This window comes from Saimiri boliviensis, chromosome 14 (assembly GCF_048565385.1).
Source record: "Saimiri boliviensis isolate mSaiBol1 chromosome 14, mSaiBol1.pri, whole genome shotgun sequence".
In the NCBI taxonomy this organism is placed as follows: domain Eukaryota; kingdom Metazoa; phylum Chordata; class Mammalia; order Primates; family Cebidae; genus Saimiri; species Saimiri boliviensis.
This window is the reverse complement of record NC_133462.1, coordinates 25,091,448-25,114,348: the sequence shown is the minus strand read 5'-3', so window position 1 is coordinate 25,114,348 and position 22,901 is coordinate 25,091,448. Positions and strand designations below refer to the sequence as shown.

General features: G+C 34.6%; 1 protein-coding gene across 2 annotated transcripts in view; it reads left to right on the top strand.

Moving 5' to 3' along the window:
• URI1 (URI1 prefoldin like chaperone) overlaps positions 1-22,901 on the top strand; it is a 76,221-nt gene that overhangs the window by 37,856 nt on the left and 15,464 nt on the right. For both annotated transcript variants that reach the window (XM_039466728.2, XM_039466729.2), the window contains 2 exons: positions 5,584-5,662; positions 6,629-6,764. In XM_039466728.2, the coding sequence (XP_039322662.2) occupies positions 5,584-5,662; positions 6,629-6,764 (215 nt within the window). The remainder of the gene's footprint in view (positions 1-5,583; positions 5,663-6,628; positions 6,765-22,901) is intronic.

The following is a 22,901-nucleotide window of genomic DNA, read 5'->3' as shown; positions in this document are numbered from 1 at the left end:
TTGGTAGGTTCAAAATCAGAATTGCTGTTTTTCACTGTTGTAAAACCTCTTGAGAAACTAACCCGGAGGGGTCTATGATTGGGCCTCTGTTGAAACTGTATGTAAAATATGAGTTCTTTCTCTCAGGGAAAAGTCTGGAGTTTTTCTAGTTTCTCATAGGGATCAGTGACCTAAGATGGTTTTTAATTTGCTACTCTAATTAAGAATACCCACAAAATTACTCTTTTCTGAAATATGCTTTTGAAAGAAAATGTAAAGTGTAAAGTAACAAAACCTATGAATTATGGTAAGATTTAAGTAGAAATTGGCACAAACTTTCAAAGCTTAAGTCAGCTATAAACTCATCACACCTTCTCTAGAAGGTCCCTCCCTTTGATTTATAAGAGTAATTTATATTAGTTGTAGAAAATTTGGAAGATAAAAAGAATAGAAATTGCCTATAAACTCATCAGTAAACATTTAACTAAACAAGGCACTTTAGGATATTTCTTTCAAACTTAGATGGATGTGTTTTTACATAATTTTTAAGCTTTTTTATTTTGAATTCATGTCTCATTTTCTTAGAGCAATGTGAATGAAGAGACAGGCACCTGTGGTAACTGACAGGTCTTCAGACACATGTATATAGTTGTAGCGAGAACACTAGAACAGATTTTTCTGTCCAGGCTTACTATGTGTATCCATTGTACTCTGTTTTCTCATTGTTGAAAAGTTAAGTTGAAGAAATCTAGTAGAATGTTAGCTGCATCTCTCTTTAGATAATTTTGTTTCATTGACTTGAAAAATTATGTTTTTATATTTGGTTTAATCTTAGTATCTATGTCTACTAGTAAAGTTTTCTGATGGACTCAAAAAATATAAAGGACATAGATTATTTCATCAGCGTCTTCTGTTGGCATAAATTCCTTGGTATAATAGAGTTCTAAAAAAGGAATATACCACCATTCTGCCTGAATTTTGTGGTATATTTCAGTTACTTACATCAACTGGAATTACTAAATATTTTGCCATGACCATTTAGAAGAAAAGCCTAATGCTATTGATTTAATTCAATTCAATTTAAATTTAATTTAAATTTTCCATGTGGAGTGTTCCTTTTCCCACCACCAAATTGCATTAAGCTTTTTTCCAGTAATTTTTTAGTAAAATGTAACTTTATCATTTTGTTTAGATTGTTTAAAAGGATACTTTGAAAAAAATAATCATTTCTTGCTTCAGTAACTGGAGGACATCTCTTTACCTGTGTAGAATCCATGTCCGAAATTAATATTCCTCTATTTTCTTAATTTTAGAGGTGCACATCCAGGCATCCTTCAAACTAGTGGAGCTTTGACAAAGAGGCATTGCAAAACAATCAGCAAACAATCCGAAAGGCATGCTCTGTGAGCGATGATCCCTGCAGCATATGCCAGTGGCTTGTTGTAGAGGAGCTGCTCAATACATGCTGGACTGAACTGAAACAAAGCTTTTTTTGCATGCTTACTGGGAAGTTGTAGGGTGGGTATGATGGACTAAAACTTACTTCTAAAGATGGTTATATATTTACTTGTATATATTCCAGAATCTTCAGATTTTTATCATTTCTTAAAAATAAAAAATGAATTCTGTCCCAGATTAACCCAGGTGTTAGCACTTATATAGAATTCTTTTCCTTTTTCCCCTTTTAGGCATGTCACAGTATTTTCGGCTGGTCTATTTAGGATGTTAGGTGAAGGGAACGAGAATGATAGAAGGTTTTTTTCTTAAAAACAAAAACAAAAACAAAAACAAAAACTGGTTCAGTGTTACTATTTGCTGCCTATTTTAACTTCCTACTTTAAAATCAGCAAAGTCTTATTGTTTCAGTCTGCTTTAAGTTTTGTCTCCCTTTTTTGTTATTTAAAGGTTGGAGTATTTATCACTGGCCTCAGACAAAATTTTCTTCACAGAGATTTTTATTTTTGTCAGTCACTTTTAAGAGGATTAAAAATGTTGAGTCTCTTTCATATTTCCTCATCCCTTTAAAAATATTCTATTATGACACATTTCAAACATACGGGAAGAGTGAATCTTGATCACATATCTGCCTGCACCTCAATCTGTTAATCCATTTTTCCTGATTAATTTCAAACTAAATTGTGGACAGCAGTGTATTTTACCCCTAAATACATGAGCATATACCTCATTTAACTTAATTTCTCTCTTACTTTCTACAATTTTATGAAAATGAGCTGTTTCCCTTGGGGTCTGTCCTGATCTTAATCCTTTAAGGGTAAGGCTAACTTGTGGTTGTGTTAGCAGTCTTCATTGCTGCTGCCTTTTTTCCCCCCTTAAAAGGTACTCTCAAAAGGCACATTGCACATGATTAGCAAGGTTCAGAAGCACGTGGTTAAAGTTTCTTACATGCCTTATACCTATGCTTTAGTTCTTGTTTTCTGTAAGGAATGTTCATGAGGATATTGGAAACAAATTTAAAATTAAGAGTTGAAGGCGGAACTGAATCTATAAGGATCCATTATGGTGAAGCCGAAGAAGCAGGTCTAGCTATTCCAAGTAAGTAGGCTGTAGAGATGTTTCTTAACTCTGTCTGGGTTTTGTTTTCCATTTGAAGAAAAACTATTTTAAGCAATTACCTCTTTTGACTACTATAATACGACTCCTGTGTCCAAAAACTAATTACATCTTTCCAATTATTAAAATAGAAAAAAAATCTGTTTAAATTTTGTTACAACTAAAGATCCCGGACTTCCCTCTGTAATGCATTAGTTCTTAGCGTAACTTTTGTATTTTCTGTCACATACGCTTTGGCATCTTTAACAGGATTATTTAAGCCTTAAATAATAGAGAGACTATTTGGAGATCACTGTTTGACCGAGCGCTTGGTCCCGGACATTTTCACGAACGTAATCTTTAGAGAGAGAGGGTTCCTCAAGCTGCAGTTTCTTCCAAACACTGCTTGACTCCTCCTGGCCTCCCTTCAAAAAGAATTTCTGCATGGGCTGCATTTTAAGTGATCTTCTACTTTTGTATTTATAGATAATAATTCAAAATTTATAAATTGCAACTCTAATCTTAAACTGCTCTCCAGTATGTCTGGAGTTTTGTTCTAGAGAGAATTATTATTAAGTTGAACTGAATATATTTGACTTGAAATACTGCCATTGATCTCTGGTACTAGCTGTTGTCGAACCTACTGTTCTTTTAATGTACAAAATAGACGTTCTGTGAGGAAGTTTTTTTTCTCCTAAGCATAGTTACCAAAGTAAGACATGTTGAATGCTAACTTTAATACTAGCTTCTTAATATTCATAGAAACATTTAGATATCTAGGCTGGTGTATATAGTCCTTGAGCATTTGCAGAATTACTTGTCTGAAACATAATAAGCTGTTAGTGATGTGTTATTAATAGTGAGTGTTGATTGTCTAGGCACTGTACCAGTCAGTCCTCGATAGATATTATCCCACTGATTGCTCACACCAGCCCTGTTCCCAAAGCGATTGATTGGTTCCATTCAGCTATCTTGTCTTTCAGCAAGTTCTGCTATTTGTATCAGATTGGTTAGTGAAATCTTGTAGGTAATAGTCTTTCTTCAAAGTTTTAGAATTGATGTTTTTTGATGCTTCATGGAAAAAATGAGTATTGGAACCAACATAGTAGATGTTCCATGCTGGGCAGTGTGTTAGACCTTTTGTATTTAATTCTCCTGAAGCTGTGAGATAAGTATTAGTCCAGTTTTACCATTGAATATACTGAGATTAAGGTTAATTTGTGGAAATTTCGTGGTAGAGCTTGGGATTCACTCTCTGGTCTGACTTCAAAGCCATGTTCTTTCTGGTACATAGCCTTGTGCATGAAGTTTTTTTTGCCATTCTATCCATATAAAAATTTTCCAGGAGGAGGATTTTTGCTTTAAACCAAAGAATAAAATATGTTTTATGTCACTTTATAGAAAAGGATTTTTTTGGGAGAGTTTATAAAGAGCAGTTGCATGCTAGAAAATGAGAAAGCTTTTGTGAAGGCGTGCAGGTAGCTAGCGACGTTAAACCCATCGCTTGCCTCATCGTGTTAGAGGAGATCTGGCTTCTTGCTGTGTGTTTTTTCCACCTTCCTTCTACTTTGTGTTCTGTAAGAGAAAGATATTGATAAGTGACATTTATTTTAGGCTATGTAAAATAATATATATGTGAAATTTCTTGAAATCTTAAGACTAAGTGAGATAATTTTTTATTATGCTGCTGTTGCTTAAGGGAACTAAGTAGTAAGCTGAAACCAATTCTGTGATGTTTATAGCACAGTCATTTATATTATCTGGAGAATTGTTACCTACATTGCAGTTTATCCTAATTTCAATTTGACAATGTCTACATGTTCTTTTAAATTACTTGCTGAGTTGGCGAGTTTTTCTGTTATTTTTTAAAAACTGACAACATCTTTCTGCTTCAAACTAAAATTCAGTGCTGTAGTTTTGTTTGCAGCCTGTATCTCAGTAGGGAACCCTTAGGAAATCCAGTTTTTAGAGAAATTTTGAAAATGGGCATCTTGGCATAGGCTGCTGCCTGGTATCACTCAGAAAGAAGGACTGTTCATTTCCAGCAGGCGTTAAGAGCTGAGTAAGGCCCATAGCATGGAAATACGACCGTCTCTGCCCCTACAGAGTTACACCTTTAGGTTGTTTGAAATTGCTTTAATTGGTAGCTCTGTTTGATATAACAAGAAACAGACTCCAAAGCCAAATTGATAAGCCTTTTGTATTACCACTATTTAATTTCTTGTACCCCCAGTTGATTCTCTCTTACCTTAATCACATTACTATGAATAATTGAAGAGCTGATGATACCTTTTTTAGATTTTCTGATGAGGACTAAAGCATCTGATCAGATTTCATGTTCATGATTTCAGCTTCACAGCCAGTATCTTATAGTCAAAAGCTTTATTAAACATCTTCTTTTGGCCGGGTGTGGTGGCTCACACCTGTAATCCCAACACTTTGGGAAGCTGTGGTGGGTGGATTGCTTGAAGCCAGGAGTTGGAGACCAGCCTGACCAACGTGACGAAGAAACCTGATCTCTACAGAAAATACGAAAATTAGCCGGGCGTGGTGGCATGCACCTGTAGTCTCAGGGAGGCGAGACAGGGGAATTACTTGAACCCAGGAGGTGGAGGTTGCAGTGAGCTGAGATCTTGCCACTGTACTCCAGCCTGGGCCACAGAGAGACTCTATCTCAAAATAATCTCTTCTTTCTTCATCTTGCGTCCCTGCTTCTCTCTAAACATCGGGCCCTCTTTTACTGTCTCCCTTAATTTTCACATTTTATGTAGTCCAGACAGTCTTGCATCTTAAAAAACAGTAATTTTCAAAATTTGAGTATTCTGCTTCTAAATGCCAAAGTCCCTGGAGAGTCTTAATTCTTCAATAAATGTATGGTAGAATAATGCCATTGCTAAACTTTATAAAAACAGGATTTTAAAACTAAAAAAAAAAAAAAAAACACACACTAATCTTTAATTTGCTAAAATTAGGTTTCGCTTAGCTTCTTTTATGGTACCTAGCCTATTGGAAAAATGGTTAATAATTTGTGTATTTGGTGTTTTCTGTCAACAGGAAGAAGGTAGATAATGACTATAATGCCCTTCAAGAAAGACTCAACACCTTGCCTGATAAATTGTCTTATAATATAATGGTATGTTTGGTGTGTTTCTTTTAAAGTAGTAGTAGTTGTTTCTTGTAAACATATTAACTGTGTGTCAGTTTGCAGAATGCCTGCTGATGGACTGGGTCCAAGGTAACTACGTAGGAAGGAAGATTTGTTTTACTTTATAAGAATACACTAATTGTAGCACTCATTGGTGTTTACCTCTTTTTCGTAATATATATGGTGACATAAATGACATAAATATTAGCACAAAATTGGACATATTTTGAATGGAAACTTACTATATGAAAGATGTAATTATGACAGAAATATGGCTCTTAATGGTTCCTTATTAGCCAGAGCAGGAATAGGCCATAATATTTTGTAATTCACAGAATTAAACCTTAGGACATTGATTTTTATATAAAAACGTGCTGCTAATTTTTGTTCTGATGATCTTCACATTGATACAGTGATCCGTTTATGAGCCCTGGATTAGAATCTTTCATTGCATGAATATTCTTTCTCATGAAGACTTTGTTCTATTATACTAGTCCAAATATTTTGTATATATAGCTAGGTAGATCCATTAAGGCTATTTATTTACTAATTCCTGCTTTGCAAAAATGGCTGTTTTATTGAAAATAATTTTTAGTTTTCTTTATCAAAAGTATTTTGCATTGGCAGTGTTCGAGGACTAGTTGCTTTTATTTAGATTTGCAAGTGAATGAAAGGTATAAACATGCCAAGACAGTACTGCTTTCTTGAAGAGCTGTATGCAAATATGGTGTGGATTTATTTTCCTGTTTTAACATTGATTTATGAACATAAAGCAATTTTCTGTAGATTTTCCTAGTGAAATTTTAATATAATGTTAAATTTCTGTGAAGTTGGCATTTTATTTTTCCCAATGTATAAATAAAATTCAGTAATAACGTAAGGCTTTTAATGCAAAGTGTTTTATAAAATGTATTTTTCAGTATTTTATGTTTTCTTCCTTTTTTTAAACAATAGGTACCATTTGGCCCTTTTGCCTTCATGCCAGGAAAACTTGTCCATACTAATGAAGTCACTGTTTTACTGGGGGACAACTGGTTTGCAAAGTGCTCAGCAAAGCAGGCTGTAGGTTTAGTTGAGCACCGGAAAGAACGTAGGTACCCATTTTAAATGATGTTTCTTGTTGTGTATGTATCCATTCACAGATTGCCAAGCTCAAGGACTGTTTCTGACCAAAAGTACCTTCCATGATTCGTGAATCCAGGCTCTTTGTGATTCTGGTGAATTGCAGGTAGTTTGAGTAGAGCCAGCATTTGAGAATGAGCTGGAGAATGGAGCATCTGGGTGGGAAATGTCACCCAACTGGCATCTTTTCAGAAGTTACAAAGTATCAAAGTCATTACCTGTGATTTTGTGGTTAGAAGTTGGGAAGACATAAAAATTGGGAGTCATTTTATACTTTATAATTGGTTTGTTTTAGTTGCTCTTGTAGACTTACTTTTGCATTTAATACTTGAGGACACAGAAATAACATGTTTGCTGCTTAGTGAACTAAGAAAAATACCTATTTATGGAAGCAGAGAATTCTTAAAAATGCTTTTTAGTTTGGAAAAAACAATCATATTTTCATTTGATAGAAGAGAGCAGGTGTGACAAGGTGCTACCGAAAACAGCACCCTTACCCTTTTTCAGTTGAGTTCTCTGCATCACTTTATTAAGGCAGCTCTTGAGTTTTATCTGTACTATTATCTGTAGGTGTATAGAAGCCTATGCACACAGTACACATTTTGCAGTAGGATGAGCTAGCTTGGGTTCTAGCTTACTTGTATTTTAAAATTAGGTTCAGTTTCTAATCTGTTCTTATTTCTGTAATACATATTTAGATTGATAGTATCGTATCCGTCCTACCTGCTTTTTAATCTTCTAGGTAAATGTGTATTTGAAAATAAATTTTGGGAAGATCCTTTTGTATAAATAAGGTCATACTAGACAGAAAACAGCTGGGTCTTCTAAAGCTGAACTTGATTTCACTTATATATGAGTGGGTACTAGAGAACTCATTCAATGAAATTCTGGGAACTATATTTGGAGACTCTAATTGCAAATCAACTTCTATAAGTTTATAATTGATACATATTTTGATCTTTTGTGACACTAATCAGAATCTTATTGTTAGGCCTGTATGTAATTTCTGGCAATGATAAATCTTTTGGCTTTGATACATTGAAATAAGTCATGTATATTAGTGAAAGAGATTGGACATACTTTTTTCTTAAAAGACTTTACTAAAGACGAAGGCTGTCTATATACTGAAGTAGCTCTGATGTTATGAAATTAATCCATAACCTGTTGAAGTTTGTTCACGTTGATTTTCATATTTCATTAAAAAAATCTTTACAATTAGTGATAAAATATTAATGGGAATATTTTTACTACAATTAGAATAGAGTTCTAGGGTAGAGAAGCATGTTTTGGTAAATCACTTTCTAGTAGTTAAATATGGTTTTGGAAATTGACCAAGCATGGATGACTTTTGGGATCAATATTTATCTAAAATAATTTTCAAAGTACATATTTCCTATTACAATAAATTCTGTAACGCCATTTTAGTCACTTGCTTTTATAATTTATAACAACTGAATAAAATAGGTATATTGTTGTATTTAACATTTATTAAGAAAAGATACTTTATTTTTCTTAAGGCACAGGAAATATAACCAGTTAAACACATAGTCATCTACCTCATGCCTGACTGGAGTAATTGAGGAAGCTCTGAGTTACAATATGTGTCGTGATTTGTTTAACCAGCACTACAATTAGGACACAGAATAGGATACAAGATACTGCTCTCAGGACCCAGCTCCTACCAAAACCTCCCTCACACCACCCCTTGATGGTCGCACCCTACTGCTGCCTCTAAGGATTGACACCCTCAGGTCTCTGTCTTTTGAGACTAGCTTGCTGTAACGCCTCATCCAGGTGATTCTGTGTATTCAAAGTTCATTTCTTTTTTCACTGAGGAGTGTTCCATTACGCGCATATCCATTAAATGTGATACAACAGATTTTCCATTCACCTGTTGAGGGACATTTGTGTGCTTCCATTTTTTGGCAGTTAGGAACAGAGCTGCTGTAAGCCTTTGTGTATAGGTTTTGTGTGAACAAACATTTTTATTGCTGTTGGTAAATACCTACAAGTGAGATTGTTAGACCATACGATAAGTGTATGTTCAATTTTTAAGAGACTACCAAGCTGTTTTCTAAAGTGGCTGTATGATTTACATCTCTATCAGCGGTATGTGAGAGTTCTGGTAGCTTTGCGTCTTTACCAGCCCTTGGTATTGTCAGTTTAAAAAGTGTAGCCATGTCTGGGCATGGTGGCCCACACCTGTAATCCTAGTGCTTTGGGAGGTCAAGGTGGGCAGATCATGATGTCAGGAGATCCAGACCATCCATGCTGGCTAACACAATGAAACCCTGTCTGTACTAAAAATCCAAAAAATTATCTGGGCATGGTGACCCGCCCATAGTTCCAGTTACTTGGGAGGCTGAGGCAGGAGAATTGCTTGAACCTGGGAGGCAGAGGTTGCAGTGAGCCAAGATTGCGCCACTGCACTCCAGCCTGGGCAACAGAGCAAGACTTCATCTCAAAAAAAAAAAAAGAAAAAAAAAAAGTGGCCATTTGAATTGATGTCTCATGGTTTTAATTCGCATCATTGCCTAATGATGTTGAGCATTGATTTATGCACTTATTTTATCTTTATGTCCTCTTTTTTTTTTTTTTTTTGAGATGTAGTCTTGCTCTCTTTTACCTGTTAAATTCTTTTGCCCATTTTTAAAAATTGGGTTGTATATATTTTTTCTTTTCTTTCTTTCTTTCTCTCTTTTTTTTTTTTTTTTTTTTTTTTTTTTGAGACGGATTCTCACTTGTTTCCCAGGTGGGAGTTCATATACTGTTCTTTCTCCATTGAAATGACTTTGCACCTTTGTCAAAGATGAATTGACAAGACCATCTTACATCCCCCACTAGGATGGCTATAATGAAAAAGACAGTAACACTATTGGTGAGCATGTGAAAAAATTGGAAACCTCATTTATTGCTGGTAGGACTGTAAACTGGGTAAGCCACTTTGGAAAACAGTTTGGAATTTTTCAGCAAGTTAAACATTGTGTCTTACTTAAACTCAGGAGTTCCATACCTAGATAGTATTCTACGCAAGTGAAATAAAAACGTATGTCCACAAAAACTTGTACGTGAATGTTAAGAGCAGCACTGTTTATAAAAACTGAAACATGGAAACAACCCAAATGTCTATCAGCCAAGGAATGGTGTGTAAGTGTCATAAATACATGCAGTGGAATGTTGCTTGGCAGTAAAAAGACGTGCACGTTGAAAACATTATAGTAAAAGAAGCCAGTCCTAGGAAGGTGTGGGAGAGAATGGAGAGTGACTGCTAAGGAGTATGGAGATATTTTAGGGACAGTGAAAATATAAAATTACAGATTTTTGGTGATGGTCGTACAACCCTGTGAATATACGAAAACCGTCGAATTGTACATTTTGGATGGGTGAGTTACATGGTATGTGAATTGTTAAAAAAACAAATGAATCGGCCATTTTGTGTAGTTCTGTTTGTGGACCATGTATTCTGTTTCTTTATCAATGTGTCTGTCTCTTTCCTGATGCCACTCTGTTTTGATTTGTAGTATTAACAGTGTTCCTTAAACTTGGTAGTACAAATGCTCTGATTTGTTCTTTCCAAATTGTTGTGGCTGTTCTCCCTCCTGTGCCTTTCCATTTTAGAGACCACTTGTTTACGTTTACAAAAACTTCTGGTGGGATTTTGATTGGAATTACGCTAAATCAGTACATCAGTTTGGGGAGAATTGACATCTTAACCATGAAATCTTCTAGTTTGTAAATACTTCCAGTCTGCAAATAAAGGGTATCTCTGTATTTAGGACTTCTTTCATTAGTTTTGTAGTTTTTGAGCATGTAGATCATAAGCATTTTGTTAGATTGATATCTAAGTGTTTCATTTTTTGTGGAGTTATTGAAATGGTGATACTTAAAAGTTTTGTTTTTCAAGTATTTCTAGTATATAGAAATGCTTGTTTTAAAAAAGAACTAACATTGTATCCTGCATCTATGCTGAACACATTTGTTAGTTCTCTGAACTCTTTTGGGGTAGATTCCATGGGATTTTCTATGTAGACAATCATGCCTTTTGTAAATAGCTCCTGTTTTTTTAATTTCTTTCCAATGTGTATGCACTTTCTTTTTCTTGCCTTACTTCCTTGGCTAGGACTTGTAGTATAATATCAGAGTGGCAAGAGTAGGTAGGCATCTTTGTCTTGAAATTGATCTTCTGGGGAAAACATTTGGTATTTTGCTGTCAAGTGTGGTGTTAGCTGTAGGTTTTTAAAAAGTTACATCAGTTTAGGGAACTTTCTGCTTGGTTCTAATTTGTGGATTTTTGAAATGAACTAGATGTTGAATTTTGTCAAATGTGTTTTCTGCATCTATTGATACGATCTTGTAGTTTTTCCTCTGTATCTGTTAATGTAGTAGATTTTATTGATTGATTTTTCTTCCCTGGATGAACCAGATTTGGTCATGATGTATTATTACTTTCATATGTTACTGGATTTGACTTGCTGGTACTTTGTTTGCCTCATTGATTTGGGAAGTGTTTTTTCCTTTTGTATTTTCTGGAAGATAATGGCGTAGAATTGGTGTCAGTTCTTCACATGTTTGATAGAATTTGCCAGTAAAACTGTCTAGGCCTGAGAGTTCTTTTTCAGAAGACTTTAACTACAAATTCAGGTTTTCCAATAGATACAGGACTGTTGAGATTATTTTTTCTCTTGAGAGAGCTTTGGTAATTTGTGGTTTTCAAGGAGGGGCTCTGTTTCACCTAAAGTGTTTAATTTAATTTGTGTATCTAAGGGTTGTTCACCGTAATACTTTCACATTTCTTCTCAATGTGTAGGGGGTAATAGCCCCTATTTTGATTTTTGTTAATTCTGATTTTAATCCTTCTCTCTTTCTTGGTCTTTCTGGCTAGGTGGAGTGGTGCTCAATTGGGCAGTGCTGATTTTACTCCCCAGGGGAACTTTCGGTTGTCACAGTGGGGGTGATGGGTGCTGTTGATATTTAGTGGATGGATGGAAGCCAGCAATGTTGCTCAGCATCCTATGGCAGTTGACACAGCCCCTCACAATAAAAAATTATCCATGAAGGTTGAGAAAGCCTGATGTAGGGCTTATGGATTTGATTGATCTGTTAATACCCAGCTTTTGGTTTTATTGACTATTTCTATATTCTTAAAAATGTTCTTCCTTATGCTTGTTCTGGATTTATTTCATCTTCCTTTTCTAGTTTCTAGTATAAGCATTTATTTTGATCCTTATAATTTTCACTCCAAGTACTGTTTTAGCAGAATACTACACATTTTGACATGTTGCATTTTCACTTTTAGTACAATGTATTTCCTAATGTCCTGTGAGACAGGACTTTGTCTTTGATGTATTAATTAGAACAAGGGAGGGCAGACTATGGCCATGGGGCCACATCCAGCCCTCACCTGGTTTTATGTGGCCATAAGTTAATGGTTTTGTATGTATTTAAGGGGTTGTAAGAAAAGGTGGGGGGGAAGAAGAATAATATGTGACAGACCAAATGTGGCCCACAAAACCTAAAATAAGTTACTTTTTGGTTCTTTAGAGAAAAAGTTTGTTAATCCCTGAGTTAGAAATACATCCTTTAATTTCTAAGTGTTTGGAGAGTTTCCAGCTATCTTTTTGTTAATAATTTCAGGTTTAATTCATTATAGTCAGTGGGTATATCTTATAAGCTTTTAATTATTTTACATTTATTAAGATTAGTTTTGTGATTCAAGATACGGTCTTTCTTGCTGGGTATTTATGTACTTGAGAGGAATGTCTATTTTGCTGTTGTTGGTTAGGGCATTCTATAAATGTCATTCATATCCATTTGTTGATGGTATGGTTCAGTTCTGTATTCTTGCAGATCTTCTGTTTACTTGTTCTATTGATTATTGAATGAAAAGTGAAATCTACAGCTATAATTGTGGTTATCCCCATTTCTTTTTATGGTTCTACCATTTTTTTCTTCATTTATTTTGAGGCCTTATTGTTAGGTACATATATATTTGGGATCATCATATCTTCTTGCTGAATTCCCCCTTTTAACTTTAGGTAATTTTTTTTTATCCCTGGTAACTTTCTTTGCTCAGAAGCCTACTTTATCTGATATTAATAGAGATTTTTTTGTTTAATATTTGCATGATGTATATTTTTTCATCTCTTTTATGCTAACTATATCATATTTAAAGTGGGTTTCCTTTTTTTTTCTTTGAGACAGAGTCTTGCTCTATCACCTAGGCTGGAGTGCAGTGGTGCAATCTTGACTCACAGTGACCTCCACCTCCCAGGTTTAAGTGATTCTCCTGTTTCAGCCTCTCAAGTAGCTGGGATTACAGGCACACAGCACCACGCCCAGCTAATTTTTGTATTATTTTCTAGAGATAGGGTTCTACCGTGTTGGCCAGTCTGGTCTCGAACTCCTGACCTCAAGTGATCTGCCCACCTCGACTTCCCAAAGTGCTAGGATTACAGGAGTGAGCCCCTGCACCTGGCCTAAAGTGGATTTCTTATAGGCAGCATGGTTCTTTGCTTTTTAATTTATTCTGATAGTTTCAGTCTTTTAATTGATGTATTTAGGCCATTTACATCTAATGTAATATGTTTGGATTTAGGTTTGGCATTCTCCTCCCTATCCCCCTGTTTTTATTCCTCTTTTTTGCCTTTCTTTTCCTCTTTTAAATTATTTAATATTTTTAGTATCTTTACTAAATATTTTAGTATCTTTACTAAATGTTTTAGTATTAAATTTTTAGTATCTTTACTAAATGTTTTAGTATTAAAATATTAATATTTTTAGTATATTTTACTCTGTTGCTGAAATAGGAACTTCTTAAAGTATTTTTAATGTTACAAATTAGGTATTAATGTATTTTACATGAACTTAAAAGCTTTACTCTAAGTACTTGCTTTGGGATTTGCTGAAATCATTTTTAGGTTTGAGAGCAGTGTTTTCTTTAGAAAAGAGTGTGTCTTCAATGAGACTAAGTGAAGAGTCCAGGATTTAAAACCAGGGTTTAATCAGAGTTTTCTAAAGTATAGACATCTTTTTGATAATTTTGGTTCTACTTATCTCTGTAATCTACTTTGAACACAGGTATACAGAATGACTTGAAATTCTAGTATCCAAGCACCATGTCTTAGAATTTTTGGCTGTCACGACAGGCATTTGGCCACGTTTCTGAAGTCATTAATACAGTGATTAATGTTAAGCAGTTTTACTTATAGGGTGATCTTAATCGATTTTCCTCACAAAGATAATGTTGGGAGAATATTTTACCATGTGTCTTTTGTTCAGAGTTGTATCTGATACATTTGTTTTATCTTATTTTTACTTGTCTTCAAAAATGCATATTTAGTCTTCATTTTTGGGATGAAGTTATTTTTACGTTTTAATGGAAGGGTGTCGGACACAAAGAGATAAAATCATGAACTAGGGGTAATGGCTATAGGCTTAATTACATTTGTTTTATCTTATTTTTACTTGTCTTCAAAAATGCATATTTAGTCTTCATTTTTGGGATGAAGTTATTTTACGTTTTAATGGAAGGGTGTCGGACACAAAGAGATAAAATAATGGCTATAGGCTTAAAGAAGAGATCAGAAGCAGGAAGAATTTCTGAGCCTGATAAGACTTGGCAACTGATTGAATGTGAAGGTTGAGGGGAAGCATTGGATGAGTGGTGACCTAGAGGCAATGTTGTTAACATAATCAGGTAAGTTTGTAGATCACTGCACTCTGCTTTCCCTCTACCAGAAAGTCAGATGCACATTGGCACATTACTTAGAAGTCCTGTAATGAAAAATAACCCTTTAGTTTTGTTTAATATTGTGATTCCCAAACTTACTTGATTTTGAGAAACTTTAAAAATGTCATGTCTGTATTATCTCACAGAGCATTCTAAAGAAAATCTTGGTTTAGGAATATATTTTTAGGCAGATTGCAGAAGAAACTGGGTGATAAGACATTGTTAGCATCGAATACAGCTTGTTTTTTGTTTTAAGTGATAGAAGAAGAAAGATTATGAGGTGCATCAGGCCATTCACCAGATGGGCTTTTTTAAAAATAATTTTTTTAGTAGGTTATATAGGGACATGATACAAAATCTGAAGGATATTTATTAAAAAATCACTATGCCTCCTTCTCTTATTCTTTCTCCCATGAGGCATCCTTGTTATCAGTATCTTACTCATTATTCCAGGGATATTCTGTGCATTTTCAGCCATAGACTTCGGCATTCCCTCCCCACTCTGTACGCATCCACACAAATGGTAGCACACTTTTTTTTTTTCTTTTGGCAGCTTGCTGTTTTTTATTCTTTTCATGGCTGTATAGTATTACATTGTACTTTACTGTATTTAGCCAGTCCTTTACTGATAAGCCTCAGATTGTCTTTATAATTTTTGCTGTTACAAGCAGTGCTACAGTGAATAACCTCTGTGTGTGTGTGTGTGTGTGTGTGTTTCTGTGTGTACCATCTTGTACTTTTGTGTTTATCTGTGGGATAAATGACTAGGATTGAATTGCTGGCATGAAGTGATGTAGATTTTTTTATCTTGATAGTGCTGGCCTGAACAGATCGACTGGCTACGCCTTTGCCAATCCAGTGTGTTTGCAAACATTGTTTTGAAACTGATACCTTGTTGTAGGGCTCCTGCCACTGCTAACTAACTAACTTACTGCCTTTCCTTACTTTTTCCTCCCCTCCCTTACGCTCCTGTCCCTTCCCCTCATTCACATGGTTGGTCAGCCATAATCACCAGATGTTTTTCAGCTTCTCAGACCAAAACTCTGTACCAGTTCAGTGATAACTCTCCATTTTTTCCTTCCTTCCTTCCCCCATCCCCTGGTAACCACTATTCTACTTTGTCTGTGAATTTGGCTATTCTAGATACCTTATTACATAAGTGTAATCCTACAGCATTTGTCCTTTTGTGTCTGGATTATTTCACTTAGTGTAATGTTTTCTAGGTTCATCTGTGTTACAGCACATGTCAGAATTTCCTTTTTTTTTTAAGGATGAACATATTTTGTTATTTTATGTACTGTATTTTGTTTATTCGTTTAAATATTAATGGATACATGGGTTGTTTCTCTCTTTTGGCTATTGTCAGTAATGCTGCTATGAATAGAGATGTACTGATATTTAGTTCCCTGCTTTAAATTATTTGAGGTATATATCTGAAAGTAGAATTGCTAGGTCATATGGAAATTCTATTTTCTTTTTTTTTCCCAAGACAGGGTCTCACTCTGTTGCCCAGACTGGAGTGCAGTGGTACAATCTTGGCTCACAGCAGCCTCTACCTTCCAGGTTCAAGAGATTCTCCTGCCTCAGCCTCCCGAGTAGCTGGGACTACAGGCATGTGCCACCATGCCTGGATAAATTTTGTGTTTTTAGTAGAGACAGGGTTTCACCTTGTTGGCCAAGCTGGTCTTGAACTCTTGACCTCAGGTGATTCATTTGCCTCTCTCTCCCACTTGCTGGGATTACATGCGAGAGCCACTACACTCGGCCTTATGTTGTATTTTATAAGGAACCTCCATTCTGTTTTTCATAGCAGCTGTAACATTTTATTTTTTCACCACCAAAATACAAGGGATCAGGTTTTCCCATATTCTTGTCAACACTTGTTACTGTATTTTTTATATGTAAAATAAATATATTTTGAAGTGGTATCTCATCAGGGAATATATTTTGAAGTGGATTTGAAGTGATATATCATCAGGGTTTTGATTTGTATTTCTTCAGTGATTATAATGTTGAGCATCTTTTCATGTGTTTATTGGCCACATGTATATCATCTTTGGAGAAATGTCTTTTCAAGTCTTTGGCCCATTTTTTATTTGGCTTGTTTGTTTTTCTTGTTGAGTGGTAGTTCTTTATATATTCTGGATATTAGTCCCTTATCAGAAGTGTAATTTGCAAATATTTTCTCTTGGTCTGTGGGTAGCCTTTTCATTTAATTTGTTTATTTTTTGGTCTTATTTAAAAAGAAATAGCTACCAAGTAGAATAGTACCGTTTTACTTTCTTGATAATGTCCTTTGATGCACAAAAATTTCTAATTTTCATTGTCCAGTTTGTATTTTTTTTAACCTATGCTTTTCATGTCATATCCAAGAAATTGTTGCCAGATGTCATGAAGCTTCCCTGTGTGTGTGTTTTTTAAAGAGTTTCCAATTTTAGCTCTACATTTAGATCTTCATTTCAGTTGATATATCCATTTTGAGTTACATTTTGTATATGCTGTAAGGTAAGGGTCTGCCTTTATTCTTTTGCATATGGTTCCAGTTTTCTCAGCATGATTTGTTGAAAAGACTGTCTTTACCTTTTTGAATGGATTCTGCACTCTTGTCAAAAATCATTTGGCCATATATTTATGAGTTCTTAAGTCTGAGCTTTGTATTCTCTTTTTGGGTCTGTGTGTGGTACCACGTTATTTTGATTAGGGTAGCTTTGTAATAAATTTTGAAACAGAAAGATGAGACTTCCAACTTAATTTTTCAAGATTGTTTAGGTTATTGGGGACTCTGGAGACTCCATGTGAATTTTAGAATGGGCTTTTCTGTTTTTTCAAAAGAAATTTGGATTTTGCTAGGAGTTGCACTGAGTCTGTAGGTTGCCGTGGGTAGTATTGACATCCTGATCATTAAATATATTAACTCCATGAACATAGATTATCTTGATTAGATTTATTTAAGAGTTTAGTCTCTTTGGTTCTAGTTTAAATGGATTGCTTATAATTTTTTTTTAGATTGTTCATTGTTAGTGCATACAAGTGCAACTGATTTTTGTGTGTTGATTTTGCATGCTACAACTTTGCTGAATTTTTAAAATTAGCTTTACAAGGGTGTTATTTCATTTGTGTGTGTGTGCGTGTGTGTGTGTGTGTGTGTGTGTGTGTGTATTCTATAGGGTTTTCTTTAGGTTTGATACATTCTTTCTAAGATTGTATCATCTGTTGGTAGTAGAGTTAACTTCTTTCTTTCCAATTTGGAGGCTTTTTATTTCTTTTTTCTGCTTAGTTGCTCTAGGTAGTACTTCTAGTATGGTGTTGGAATAGACATGTTGATAGTGAACATCCTTGTCTTATTCCCAATCTTAGGGGAGAGATTCACAGTCTTTCATCATAGAGTATGGTGTCAGCATGGAGTTTTTATATATGGCCTTTATTATGTTGTGGACGTTCCCTTCTATTTCTAGTTTATTGAGTGTTTTTTGTCATGAAAAGGTGTTGCATTTTAATTTTGGATTAAATCAAGATTATCATGTTCTTTTCTCTTCATTCTGCTAATGTGGTATATCACACTGATTTTTATAACCCATCCTTGCATTCCAGGGTGTGAGGGAGATCACTCTTGGTCATGATATATAATTCTCTTAATATGCTGCTGTATTTAGTTTGCCAGCATTTTGTTGAGGATTTTTGTATGTATATTCATAAGCGAAACTAGCCTATAGTTTTCATATTTTTATCTGGCTGGCCTCATAGAATGTTTTCCCTCCCTTTTCATTTTTTGGAAGAGTTTGAAAAGGGTTGGTGTTAATTCTTGGTAGAATTCATCTGTGAAACTATCTCTTCTTGGACTTTTCTTTGTTGGGAGGTTTTTGATTACTGATTCAATATACTACTTGTTACAAGTCTATTCAGATTTCAGTTCTGGTAGTTTGCGTTTTTGTAGGAATTTGTCTGTTTTATCTAGGTTTTCCAACTTGTTGACAATTAGTTGTTTATACTATTTCTGTATAATCCCATTAATTTCTGTAATGTTAGTTTTTATTGTTCCACTTTTGTTTGTGATTTTAGTAATTTGAATCTTCTCTCTTTTTTTTTTTTTAGACAATCTTGGTAAAGATTCATCAATTTTGTTGATGTTTTAAAAAACTAACCTTTGGTTGCATTAATTTTTCTTCACTTGTAAAAAATTTGCTATTTCATTTGTCATCCTCTAATCTTTGTTATTTCTTTCTTCTCTTAGCTTTGGGTTCCGTTTACTCCCCCCCCCCCCCCCAGTTTCTTAAAGTGTACAGTTAAGTTACTGATTTGAAGTATTTCTTTTTTGTTTTGATGTAGGTATTTACAGCTATAAATTTCTTTCTTAGCATTGCTTTGCTGCATGCCATAAGTTTTCGTTGAGTTTTCATTTTTGTTGGTCTCAGGATAGTGTCTTTTTTCTTGTGAGACAGAGTCTCACTCACTCTGTTGCCTGGGCTGGAGTGCAGTGGTGTGATACGGGCTCACTGTAACCTCTATGTCCCCAGTTCAAGGGGTTCTTCTGCCTCAGCCTCCCAAGTTGCTGGGACTACAGGTGTGGGCTACCGTGCCTGGCCAATTTTTGTGTTTTTAGTAGAGTCGGGATTTCACCATGTTGTAGGCTGGTCTTGAATTCCTAGCCTTCAGCGATCTGCCTGCCTCAGCCTCCTGAAGTGCTGGGAACCACTGCATCCAGCCATATTTTTAAATTACTTTATGATTTCTTCTTTGACCCATTGACAGATTGTTTTGTGAAATTTTCACATTTACGACTTTTTCTAGTTTTCCTTCTGTTAGATTTTTAATATTGCTGAACATTCTGATTAGAAAAGATACTTTATATGATTTCAATCTTGTTAAATATTTTGAGACTTATTTTGTGGCCTCTCATCTGCCCTATCCTGGTGACTGTTCCATGTTTCCATGTTTCCCTTAGAAGGTGTGTATTCTTCTGTTGTTTGGTGGAGGTTACTATGTATGTTAGGTCTAATAGGTCTTTAGTAGTGTTCATATTCTTTATTTCCTTCTGGCTGTTCTGTCTTTTATTGAAAAGGGGATATTCAGGTCTCCACCTATTATGGTGAAATAATTTCTGCCTTCAGTTCTGTACATTTTTGCTTTATACATTTGAGATCTGTTGTTCGATGTTCGATATGTATATATTTATGACTGTTTTATCTTCTTGGTAGATTGACCCTTTTATCAGTATGAAATGTCCTTTGCTTCTTGTAACTTTTTTTTTTTTTAACTTAAAGTTTGTTTTTTCTGATACACGATAGTTACTTCATTTTCTTTTTGCTTGCTGTTTGTATGGAATATATTTTTCATGCCTTCACTTTCAACCTATTTGTGTCCTTAGATCTGCAAATGAGTCTCATAGGTAGTATGTAGTTGGATCCTTTTTAAAAACAATTGATTCTGCCAATTTATGCGTTCTGATTGAGAAGTTTAATCTGTTAACATGTATAGTAATTACTGTTGAGAGAAGGACTTTTGCTATTTTGTTATTTTCTGCATGCTTTATAGCTTTTTTTTGACTCATTTCTTTATGACTGGCTTCCTTTGTATTTGGATTTTTTTTTATAGTGAATGATTTTGATTTCCTTTTCACTTCTTTTTAAAGTATTTTATAGGTATTTTCCTTGTGGTTACCATGGTGATTACGTAGAAGAACATCCTAAGGTTATAAAATGCATTTTGAATTTATACCAACTTCAATTCCATACAAAGGATTTATTCCCATTCAGCTCCTTCACCTTCCCTTTACATTATGTCACAAGTTACATCTTTGTACATTGTGTCTCCATTAATACAGATTTACAATGATTTGTATTTATTTTTCTTTAGAACATAGAAAAGAAAAAAGTAGAGTTACAAACCAAAATGACAATAATCCTTACTTTTGTCTGTTTACCTTTATCAGATATCTGTATTTTCATGTAGCTTTGAGTTACTGTCCTTTTATTTCTGCCCAAAGAGCTTCTTTTAGCATTTCTTTTATTGCAGGTCCAATGGTAAGGAATACCCTCAACTTTTATCTGGAAATGTCTTAGTTTCCCCTCATTTTTAAAAGACTGTTGTTTTGCTGAACATAGAATTCTTGGCTGAAGTATTTTGTTTTTCTTTCAGCACTTTAAATATATGTCATCCCATAGCCTTCTGTGCTCCAGGGTTTCTGCTGAGAAATCTGATAATCTTATTAAAGATTCCTTGTATGTGATGAGTTGTTTTTTTCTTGATAATATCAAGATTCTCTCTTTGTTGCTGTTGTTCAGTAGTTTGATTATGGTGTGTCTTGTATGGGTCTGGGTTTATCCTACTTAGATTTAGTTGAGCTTCTTGGATTTGTGGATTCATACCTTATCAAGCAGTGTGTGTACTCGAGTGTCTTCAATAAGGCATTTCAAAATACAAATTTATGATTTTAGTTTATAATAGATGTATATAGCTTTAAACAACCACGTATCATCCTAATACATTATTTTTAAAAAGTAGCAGCATTCACTTATCCCTTTTGGCTCACAGTTCGTGTTCCCCAGATGTAATTACTTTACGTTTTTGGCTGTTTTTACTCTGCTATTTTTTTTTTTCATATTTTCCAGTGGTTGGCGTATTCTATTCTTTTTTTACTACTTTTTTCAATTTTATGTATTATTAACTACCTGCCTACAATTTAAGAGGGCCGTTTAGCGTTTTTACATGTTCTCCCTGTCTCAGCTTCTCTAATCTTTTTACCGTTGTATCACAGTTTTTGTTCTATCAGTATTCATGCTTAGATGTTATGTAATTCCATTTTGTTGTATGGGCTTTTACTTGAATTTAACTGCTTTTTTATTGCATAGTTTTTCTGTGAGTCTATTGTTAATTCAGTCAAACACTTGTTTTGTTCGACGTTTTGCTGCTGGAGGCTTTCATTGTCTTGCTTCAATTTGGACAGGCTTCTGTCTTGATCAAAGGAGAGCTGTCTTCCTAGTGTCTTCTTACCCTGTTTTTGCCTTTTATTTAATTCTTGTTTTCTGCTTCCCAAAGTGCCACTTTTTGAGGTTCTATTTATTTTGTTGGAATATTGCTTTGAGTAACTTTTGGAAAGGTTACTCGGAGGTACTAATTTGAAATTTTATTTATCTGAATATCTCTTACACTCCATATGCTCCTACTTGTTATTGTTAACTAGACTGTTTAGAATTCTAGGTCTTAAGTAATTGTTGCCCTCAGAATTTTGGCTATATTATTCTGTTACCTAAGTGTTGGCTTTTGAAAACCTTGATGCTACCATCTTTTTCTTTGTATATAACTTGTTTTTTTGAAAGCTTTGAAATTCCTTTTTGGTCTTTCTCGTGATCTGGAATATTACAGTGGTGTACCTTGATGCCGTGTTATGTATCCTTTAAAATTTGTTTGCTAGTGCTACTAAGACCTTCTATAAGTGGAGACTTAAGTCCTACAGCCCTGGGAAATTTATATTATTACTTTGAAAATTTTCTTGTCTTGTTGCCTCTTTGTCTTTGTTGTAATTTTTGAAGTGATTTTTTTTCTACATAATCTTTTAAATCATGTATCGTCTTTAAAATTTTTCTGTACATTTCTTCATTTCTAGAAGCACTTTTATTTTTGGTTCTTTGAATGTTCCTTTGTTGTAGCATCCTGTTCTTGTTTCATGGATGGAAGGTCTTTTTTTTTTAAATTAAAAAAAAAGAGTATTTAGTTTTTCTTTTAAAGTTTTAGTTTTCTTTTTTAAACATTTCCTCTATGTTTCTTTTTTCTTCCCTTTTTCTCTCACCTTTTTTTTTTGTCTCTAGCATTAATGTTCAAGAATTTTTTCAAATGTCTGGTGATCCTTGGCTGTTTATGCTTGAGTTGAATTCTGTCAGGAAGTTCTATATACATAGGCAAGTTTTGTGGACTGCTAGATTTTTCTTGTAGGGAGTTAAGGTGGCAAGCTGATTTTTTTTTTAATTTGAGCAATCTTTAAATATCAGCAAATTTTACAAAAGAGTCTTCTAATCTTCATCTAGTGTTCTGAGAACCAGGCTGGGAGTCTCAAAGTTCAGTGTGATCACTTGGAATTAATCCTCCTGGTTTCACTAAGACATTTTCTGTTCTCTTCCCGCTTCATTCCTATTCCTTACCATCCCTGAAAACCACTCTAAGCTATGAATCTTTTGTTACAGCAAAAAAGGAGAAATCCTTTTGTGAGGTTGGGGTTTGGGGACTTGTTCTTTTCAAACCTCTATCTAGATCTTTGCTTTAAGTTCACCCTTCCTTCAGAAATACTCCCAAGTGAATTGCCTTTTCCAGGTCCGATATCCCAGATTGACTCGCAGTGACCATTCCCTGCCACAGTTAGGTTCCAACTTTTTCTATTGTGCA